The following is a 10999-nucleotide window of genomic DNA, read 5'->3' on the forward strand; positions in this document are numbered from 1 at the left end:
ATAGTGCGTTTTTTAAAGATATCGATTATTTTACAAAGATATTTCCAAAATCTTCTTAGATATCTTTTAAACAATTTTCAGATATTCAGACATTTTTTAGAAATATCTTAAAAATATTTTTAATGAAATATCTTTCAGATATCTCGATATTTTGTGAGCAAAATCATTTCATCCTATTCACATATAGAATATTTGATTTGGTTTGATTATCTTCTTGGCATTGTGCGCATGCTCTTGTCATATGTCGTGTTATAATTATTCACAATAGTATAATTAACTTATATCAACAAGTTGACCTGCAACGTTTTTTACACGTACAACGTACAAGGATAAATTTGTCGGTAAATCCAATTTATATTGCACTCGATGCAGTCATTTAATGAAATGCCTATAATACAGACATAAAGACGAAAAGATCAAGGTGATGAAAAAAGATTATTGCGATTGAAACGAGCGAGATATAGTACACTAATTTTCCATTGATCAGTCAAGTTTTACGCAGTGCGAATGAGTTGTCATTGCGTTTTTCGAGTGCGTATAAAGCAATGTGTAATTTCGCAGAAACTTCGTCGAAGCGCAGTAGTCATATCTATTTGCTATACAAGCGAGTCATCTCTCTTACTTTAGAATGCTGAGTTTATATTAAAATACTTATATTAAACTAAAAGGTTATATTAAAAGTGCCGAATAACTAAAGCAAAAGAAAGATGAAATAAGAGAAAGTGTATCACTTTCAAGAAACATTATTGTACGCGCGATTCAAATAATATTTTTAAGACGACTCTTTACGGCGTAAAGGTAAAGAAGAATCTTTTAAAAGATGATTAACTTTAAACATCTCATTAAAAATACAGGAAAAATCGTCTTAAAGTGCATCTTTCAGAAAATAAAAGTGCAAATAAAAATTAGTACTTTATCAATAATGAAAGTGTGTCTAGAAAAAAAAATGTTATTACGTGATTTATGTACAGCAAACTTATTTTACGTGGCGTAACTTTCATCACAAAAAAAATTTGTGAATCTTTTAAAAAAATTATTAGTAATAAATATGCTCATAATAGTTGCAGTGTATTGGAAAAACTGTACAACTGCAACATATTTATAACTTACCTCTATGTATATTTGATACTGTTTACGATAATATTTGCAAAAATAAAACTTTATTGTTAATTTAAAAATTACATCTACAAGTATTTTACATTTTTATTTCACTTAAGAATAAATGGCTAATACATCTTTATGTAAAGCTATAAAAATAAAAATAAAAGAACATATAATTTTTTTACGCGAAATACCATATTCTAAACGTTATAATTGATAAAAAAGGTATTGCAGTAGTGAGATAATTAATGTTAAATTTTAGGTTTCTCACGAACAATTAGATATGATGACACGTAAATATGTATTCAAGGTGTGGTTTTTTTATCAAAATCAGTTCACGTTTCTGTAAAAAAATCTCATGAATTATCTAAGCTCGATTTAATTACTATAAATTGCTTACTCTCTCTCTCTCTCTCTCTCCTCTGATTGACAAGATGATAAAATAATAATTTATTCTTAAATAAATTATATTTAACTTAATTTTACGTAAGCAAAATAATTAATTCAATTAATTACAATTAATTATAATTCATTTACAGAATCACTTTTTAAATTTACTTTTTAAATGAAATTACAAACATAAGTTATAAAAAAGTAATAATTATATAAATAATTAAATAAATCTTTTAAAAATTGTAAATTATATTTGTCTAAATAAATTGTTTCAATTCATAATTGCATTCAAGTCCAACAAATTGAATCGATGCACATTTCGATGGACTGATAATTGTATTTGTATATTCACAAATGAATATTACACTAAGCTTCAAGATCTACTTTAACCAGAAAAAAAATGAAATTCTTTTTTCTTATTTGTGTTTAAATTAAAACTGTTATTTATAATATGGGTAAGAGAGATGTAGAAATTTGTTCAAAATTAAGCAGAAATAATCAAAATTTTTCAATTAACCAATTCTCATTGTGACTGACAGGTAATTCTTCGAATATTCTGAAACATGGAGTATTTGAACGTCAAATATAACAAGCGGAAATGTCCCAAATGTGAAATCCTTTACATCGTTTACATAGAACGTGTAAATTCAGCGTGCAATAATACTCTTCCAAAATGTCCTTCAGGCATTTTCCTCTAAGAGATGTCCAGATTACTAAGCTGAACCTCGAACCGCGAACATTTTGATGAATATTTTATTGTCTTTTGCCGAGTTGCGTAACAAATTTTTACAAAATGCTCGCGGTTTGAGAGCCCCAAAGTTTTGTTCGATAATTTGAATGCACTTTAAGAATATATTATATCTATTTTTATAAATATGTTGGTATTTATATTTTAAATAAATTATACTGTAAATAATACATATAAAAGTTGTGTTTATAACATTCTATTCGTCTTGAATAACACGTTTTTATTATTTATTTATTCTATTAATTATTATTTTTAATGTTATAAATTAAAAAACAGTGACAAAAATTTCAATTTTTTGTTTAAGTATTTTAAGTATTCAAAATAATTTATAAAAAGTTTCATTGGTATTTGCAGATTAATTACAAAAGTTTAGAAAAAATAAATATTTTATTTATTTATCGAACAACTATACAATGTAGCTTTACATAAATAATCTTGATTTCAGTTATAATACATTTTATAATACATTTTCATATATTAGAGCATAAAGAAAATATTACTTTTTACTAAAATAGCTTTTAATTTAAATGGCAAATCGTCACTAAATTTTTTTATTATTTTTAAATGCAATTTAGAATAATTAATACAATTGTTTCATAATTTTTTTATTATTTTGAAAAATGTAATACATTCTTAATATATAATTTGAGTTAGTTGAGTCTCCATTAGATCGATATAACTCCCTTCGCGTGAAACAGAAATTGATATGTTTCCCACGTCCTTTGAACGACAAATATAAAGCGACCAATCTCACGAAAACGATAATTGGACAAACTTTAAACTGGAGAATCTTTAGAGAAAAAAGGAGAATTGGAAAGATGTTGAGAATTGAAAATCATCCTTCCCACTTTAAATGCCCCCACATGGAACGTAAATCTTACTTTGTAAGATGATCGTGCGATTCCGCTGGAGAACGGAAACACATGTTCGACCGTCGAAGTAGTATCTCCGATGAACCGAAAGCATCGTCCAGGAAACCGAGGTGCGGCCGATGCCGGTGCCGAGAACGATGAAGCCATCAACGATCAACAGCAGCAACAGTATCGACTTGTCGAACGTCACCAGCTTCTCTCTTGTGTCCCCGATCCTCTGCGAGAACCTTACCGATTTCATCGGCCGCGATGTGCTCGCTGAACAATCGATTGAGTACCTGTGGGATACCAAGAACATCACATGTCCGAAACGGCATGCACCCGAGCTAACCAGTGCAATATACCTCAAAGTCATCGTGTTGGCAGTTATGTCAGTTCTAAGCCTAATCGGCAATTTGGCAACGATATACTCGATCACGAAGAATCGTCGGAAGCAACATGGCTCGACGATTTATCTTTTGATCTTTCATCTATCGGTGGCCGATTTGCTAGTCACTATCTTCTGCCTCGCTGGAGAAGCAATCTGGAGTTACACCGTTGCGTGGCTGTGGGGCAATGTCGCGTGCAAGATGTTTAAGTTCCTACAAATGTTCAGCCTGTATCTAAGTACTTTCGTACTTGTGCTAATCGGTGTCGATCGATTTGTCGCGGTGCGGTATCCCATGAAGGGCCTCAATACACATCAAACATGCTCGCGATTCGTCCTTCTCACTTGGCTGCTGTCTTTTATACTCGCTACTCCACAGGTAAGACGATTTTGCTTTACATATTTTAAATATGAATTAATAAAGGTATCCTTACTTATTCAAAAGCGACACAATTCAAAAAATATAATTTTCGAATTTTTACGATTGAGTTAGGAAAAGATTATTTTATCAAAAGTACACGATAAATATTTGTATTTCCATTAAATAGTACTTGTGTCTTTCCTAAGATTTCCAAAGAGATCATAAAATACTTTCTACAAAAATGATACATTTTAAATTGTGTTGCTTTTATAAATAAAAAAGAGAGTCTTCTATAGAGAACATTTAAAGTTAAAACAATTTTAGCGATCAAGGAGTTACTTTATTTTTAATTTAGTTATTTCAGCTGAGATAAATGAAAATGATCGATGGTATTTCAAGTTACGTCATTTTTGATAAATCATTCCGGTTATACATAATTTTATAGGATATCAAAGTCGCAAAAAAACTGGTTTTTCGTTGTAAAACGAAAATAATAAAAATGACATTCAATCATATTTCTGAGAATATTTCTTTTTACCGTTATTTGCCTAATTTACATCGTGCACTTGATACACATATTAACTAGTAACTTTCTACTAAATTATTTTAATTATTTAATTATTTTAATTATTTTAATTTCAGCGATGTATTCAAAGAATGTACTAAATTGGTATAATATGCATCAAAATAATTAATTAAATACACATATCATAATATGTTTACACGTATCAAAATTAAAATTATTCAATAGAAAGTTAATATGTCAAGTACACGTTGTAAACTGGACCATTATAGGATAACTTTGGCATATACGCCACATTTAACAAAAACTTAATTTATTAAGTATTATTTACTATTTTTAAGATAAATGAACTATAGTAAAAACTTTGTACTGTTATACTATTATTAGTAAAAATTTTCTACTGCTATGGAAAAAATATTAGAAATCCAAAATACTTGTATTTTTCTTATTAAAAAAAGAACTTTTTGAAATCTTTGCATTTTTACCGTATATCCCAGAGATAGAGGTGGGATATATGACTACTCATAGGAGGAAGGGGTACGTTACGGCTTATGAAAAATTAACAAATAATACTTATAAATAATACATAAAATGACATAATAACTTATAAAATATATTTACAAAGTTTTATTAAGGAATAAGAATGATAAATATGTATATAAAGTATAGATAATAATTACGATCTTCCTACATATATTACAAGTGTTATTACATGAGGTACATATTTCATGTAATGTGTTTATTGCATTTAGTGCACTGAATCCAATCTGAGCACTTTGTATATTTTAGGCATAAATCCCGCCCGCTAAAAATGCCGTATATCCTAAATAGGTGGAATATACAAGACTACAAATTAAACAAAGAATATAACAGCAAAGCACTTGTATTTTATTACTTTTCTCTTGTATTTTACAACATGCTTTACTATTCCTCTAAACTTGTGTATCACGAAATAACCACTAATTATAAGTCTTTTATGCTCCTAATTATTATTATAGCCAGTAATCATTTTATGTAAATTATAATTTATGGTAACGTTACTAATTACAATGACAAATTGATTCAACTCACAATAATTTCATTAATATTGACAGTGAGAAACTAAAATCATAACACAATACTAATATAACATAAAGGCATGTAATAGAGTAATTGCGGGAAAATTACCCCCTCCTCCTTCTATTTTTTCTGATTTCTGCGGTGTAAATTCCAGCGCGGCGTATTTGCCGAAGTTACTCTATGATAGTTAATAATTTTTTACGTAAAAAAGAAGCGCTTTTTCCCTTTTCTGAATTTTTTTAATTATATCACTTCGAAATAAGAGGACGATATGTGTATTATATAAATATACATAATTCTCTCGTTTAAAACATTTAAACATTTAATTTTATAAATTTCATTTGTTACATTTATGTATAGTAAAAGTAATTTTAATATATTCAGAATGTTTAATAATTCTGCTGAAATGCTCGTGGGTAAGTAGAGCGGACTAAAGTCGACTGAATCGAAAAGTCCTCTACCATTTTGCAATTTTTATAATAGTTAACAAAATAATAATTACTAAAAATCGCTGAATATTAGTTTTCAATAATTTTTTACTCAAATACTCAACTTCACAGAAAAATAGCAAAACAAAAATTGTTTATTTTCTTCTCATAAAGTTCTGAGAATTTTTTCATAAATTTTTTTATGGGCCACGTATTTAAAATTTACATATTTTTTGAAAAGATTAAAATTATACTTCTATATTATAAGTTTTTGTTTTATAAAAAAAAGTACGTATCTATCCAAGTAATATAATTTATTGGCAATAAATTTATTAAACGTTGACATGCATTGAACCAATATTGCGTCAATAAATTATGCTACCAGAGTATATTCTCCAGTTTAAAAAAATTTATTATATTTTATTATAAAATGACATTATACAAACTTGAACGTTCCCGTACAGAAATAATTATAAATAATATTGATATAATAAAATATAATTATATAATTAGATATTTGTATAGGTTATCTCTTTATATTCTTTAAAATCCAGTAAATATCTTACATTTACATTATTTTGATTATTATTTATCGCACAAATTCCGCGACAATTTATTACAAAGATACGTTCCAAGAACAATGGATATTGTATAAAACACGCAATTTGACCTTTATTTTTGATCTACATAATTATATTAATGTACGTTACATTATACACTCGAAGCATACGTGATTATCTCAGATTTCACGTTTAAAGAACCGATTTATATTTCAATTTAATTTCTCTATTTGATTATTTATCGCTATTTTTTGAAACATACTATAAAACGGTTAAAAAGATTAAATTGATCATTAAAATGGCATATATGTTGATTTCCCTGAAAATTAGCTTTTTATCTGATGAATATTTAAAGCAAAAAATTATATTAGCAAACGAATGACTTATTTGAATATTAAATAGCATATTAAATATTGAATCGTGGTATCGTCAAGGCAATCGACCGCTGGAAAAATGGTTATCGATAAACTAGATTTACGTACAAAAAAATTATATAGCTAAAGACATATTTAAGAAAAAAATCTAGTAGGTGCTTATACTATTGTCTTTTACTTAACGTAATTTTAAATCGGCAAAAGAGTTAAATGATGTCAGAAATAATTTGATCTGAATCTGGTATAATCAAGATTCCAAACTCGATTAAAAGATTACATAAACCTGACAAACCACAAACAAGTTTTTGTTTGGAATTATAACTCATAGAATTAAGAATTATGCGTACATTAAATACATATTGATCACATTGTTTTTAGAAAGAAAATTTAAAAATAAAGTAATCTAACATAATGATATATTTTGAATAATTCTTAATATTTTCTATAATTAATGTAGGATACAAAAATTGCCTTTAAATAAAACAAAATAGATAAAAATCTTCTTTTATATTTTTTAAACTGTCTAAGATATTTTATTATTCAATCAAACTGTATCTTAATTAAAAGTAAAATCAACGTAATTTTAGGTATATTTGTAAAAATTAGATTCATAAATAGGAGGATATTTATTCTATGATAAAGGATGCAATAAAAGCCTCATTACTACTCAAATGTTTTGAAGTATTTGATTGAATTAGAAGCAAAAAATTGTATTATTCAAAAAAACGCTTCAAATCATTTTTCAAATCTCACGAAAACTAAAGAAAGAAGAGAGAACAGTTGATCAGTCCTCTCATTTTCTGTACTGTTATAATGTTAATTACGCAATCGCACTAACAAAAATTATGTCAAAATGTAACTACCTTTTTATTTTTTTAATAACAACGATGTCATGGATATCTATTAATTAATGCAATATTACGATTATTACGATCAATTATTATAGATAGACGTAACTTGATTGATGAGTCTCAAGTCTTTGTTGAAAAATTTCTTAATTATAATTACATCACAAAACTACAAACTACACTACGTATAAAACGCTGTATAATATATGTAAATTTTCATTGTAAGTTTCACAAGGAACGGAAATAAAAGGAGAATTTTCCAACAATAGAAATAACAAACCAGAGATATTCTGATTTATATTGAGTTTCCAACGAAGAAAGTCAAATTTGGTCGAAGTGGGTCTTGGTATCTAATAATATTTTTACAATTTTCAGTTTAAACAAACTGCGTGCCGATTATTTGTCAATCTTGAAACATAATTCTTAACTGAAGCCCTAAATTGGAGCACTGCACTTGACAAGCAATTTAATATGACTGCTAATAAGCATCTTTAAAACACTGCAAAGAATAAAGGAGTGCAAAGTACATACATTAACTATAATAAATAAGAAACATGTAATTAATTTAATTAAAATACCCTCTTATCACGTAATGGAAAAATAAAAAAGAACCATAAACATTATATAACACATATTCTGTTTTATTATATGTGTCATTAATATAATACAAAACACTATTTTATGTATTCCTCAAGGTACATGTATTGGGTCGTCCGGAAAGTTTGTGCGTATTTTCCGCACGGACCTCTTTCCGGACGACCCAATACATAGTATTCCAGAACAAAGAATTAATATTTTATGAAATATCAGTCATTATATACTGGAGGAAACATTTCATATAAACGTATTTTGTGAACTTATATCAATTTCACCTTTAATCAACACTTTGTAACTCTGCAACACGTGTTCGTGGAAACTTTCAGCTTCCACCATCCGAGATATTGACCATTCGAGATATTCTTTCTAAAAGTTCCCGTATATAGAAAGAATACATTTTCTATTTAATCTTTTGAGAGGTATAGTATTACACCTTTGAAAAAATTAAAAAAACATATATCTAAATTTTTTTGTAACTTTATACCTAGTACTTAGAGGAAAGCCCCCTATTATGAAATAGGCGCCTAATATGAGATATCGGTGTTTCTACTAAACGTTATCTATTGGACCATAAATTTATTGATCTAGATTGAAAACTACTTAATAGAAAATTCATTATTAGATCATGCTTGTAGTCATTGTAAAAAAAGATTTTAGAATTTGGATATCTTTCAAGTTTCATTGAAATGAAGCTTTAAATCTTGTTTATTATTTAATTAATAAATATTTGGCAATAAATTCTTAATGTAGTGATAGAGTAAGGTTGTACTAATAGAAAAATATGGGATATGTTGAATTGTTTAATTACAGAAGTCAGATTTGATGATTGTAAAACCATAAGCCGTGGAAATTGGCGCGCAGTTTGCTCGAACTAAAAATTGTAAAAATATTATTAAATACCAAGACGTTTTCGATTAAATTTGACTTGCTTTGCTTATTTGTGTTAAACATTTCTCGATCGATTTTTACTTAATATTGTAATTAATTTCGTAATGCCTGCCACTCTTCAGCATTATATACACAGATATGAAATAGAAGTTCTAATACATTGTTTACATAATGAAAAATTATGTTTCTAATTATTAAAGTGGGGAAAACTGCAAAAGCAATTTCTGTACGTTAACAAAATAACAGGAACATATTTTGATAAAAAAGTTATCAAACAAGCGAAAAATCCGATCAAAAGTAGAATACTTAATTGTATAATGCCTCCTAGCATAATACAAAAATATAATAAGAAATTATAATCATTGAAACAGGCGTACAAAAAATTTTGCAAGAAGAAAAAAATAAAAAAGAATTTTAATATAATACTTCATATCAGTAAAAAAGGTAGAGAAAGACAATATGTTATTGTATACTAATTAAATGTTTATTTTACTTTTCTCTATTTGTAATTTATTCATTTTAATTGTGTGACAATTTAAAAAATGTGTTTGACTCTTACTTTGCCCTTTATTTATTGTTATTTATTTTATAATATATTTTTAGAAAATATTTTTATTTAAGAAACATATCTAAAAATACAACTGATAAAGTATTAGAACTAAGAAAGTATTAGAAAAGATAACCACTATTAAGCATAATTATTCAAAACGAGTAATAAGGCCTATAGAAGAAAAATTAAAACAATTATAGATAAAAATGAGCACGATTTTACTAAAAAAAAAAGTACAATTTTATATTTATAATTTCATATTTATGTAAAAGGAATAACATTCAATATATCATGTTGTTTTAGCACCATTGATATGATCAAAATAATTGTTCGTCACTAATTTAATAAATATAAGTAAAAAAGGTGTTAAAAGAATGCCATATAAGTACAATTTAAATTATTTCTTATCAGAATATATAATATAATGTATATATGAGATTTCTTTTGTTTCAAAGCAAAAAGGAAATTAATAAAAAATAGTACAGTTTACGCAAGCAATTATTGTCCGTAAAATACTTTTAAATCCATCCTAAACAAAATTACTATTAAAAATTTGAATATTACGATTCCGTAATTTAAAAGTAACAATACAAAATTGTGAAATTAGTATTGTTCTAGTGATAGTAACATGATGGTGATAGTAACTGAAAGGAAACTTGTACCAAGCAACTATTTCTTTTCTTATGCCAAGAAACGCTTGCCTATCTAGGTTGTAGTTTTCCTTTTATTTAATTTATGTAATGAATATATAGCAGTAAAAATCACAGATATACAAAAAATGCGTTTCCTGTCCAGCAGCTCATTGATAATTAAATGACAAAACATTCGCAATAATCTCTGAAAAATTCGCCATATATAAATTTTAATACTTCTTTTTTCGAACTGATTTTGATATAAAACTTTTATGTAAAATAAATTAAATCATAAAATTGTTTTTGCAGTTTTATTTTATTTTAATATATTTTACGTAGTAAACATACAACAATAAAAATATTGGAAAAATACGTTTCCTACTTAATAATCATTGAGAATTAATCACACGACATTTGCAAGAACTTCTGCGAATTTGATATACAGGGTGCCCGGCAAGACTGTTGCCACAGAGCATGTGTTAATAGAGCTAAACTGAGTCGAAAAGTCTTCATCATTTTGCAATTTTGCAAAACATTTTGCACATTTCGCACATTTTCCATTTTTTGCAATTTTACAGAAAAACAGTAAGAAACAAAAATTGTTTATTTTCTTCTCATAAAGTTTTTAGAATTTTTCCAGAATTTTTTAATTCCATATTTTCTCTTGTTGGTAAAAATAAGAAAATGCATTATTAAAA

General features: G+C 26.8%; 1 protein-coding gene across 3 annotated transcripts in view; it reads left to right on the top strand.

The window, feature by feature from the left end:
- Nucleotides 1–1000: 1000 nt before the first annotated feature.
- The window catches only part of LOC108751801 (gonadotropin-releasing hormone receptor-like), an 18240-nt gene continuing 8241 nt past the window's right edge, over nucleotides 1001–10999 (top strand). For 2 of the 3 annotated variants that reach the window (XM_018492210.1, XM_018492212.1), the window contains exon 1: nucleotides 3106–3860. In XM_018492210.1, the coding sequence (XP_018347712.1) occupies nucleotides 3234–3860 (627 nt within the window). In that variant the 5' untranslated portion in view covers nucleotides 3106–3233. Of the gene's footprint in view, nucleotides 1016–3105; nucleotides 3861–10999 lie in introns of those variants that run through there. The other variant, XM_018492211.1, reaches the window with a different exon arrangement.

Source organism: Trachymyrmex septentrionalis, unplaced genomic scaffold (genome assembly GCF_001594115.1).
Source record: "Trachymyrmex septentrionalis isolate Tsep2-gDNA-1 unplaced genomic scaffold, Tsep1.0 scaffold52, whole genome shotgun sequence".
Classification (NCBI taxonomy): domain Eukaryota; kingdom Metazoa; phylum Arthropoda; class Insecta; order Hymenoptera; family Formicidae; genus Trachymyrmex; species Trachymyrmex septentrionalis.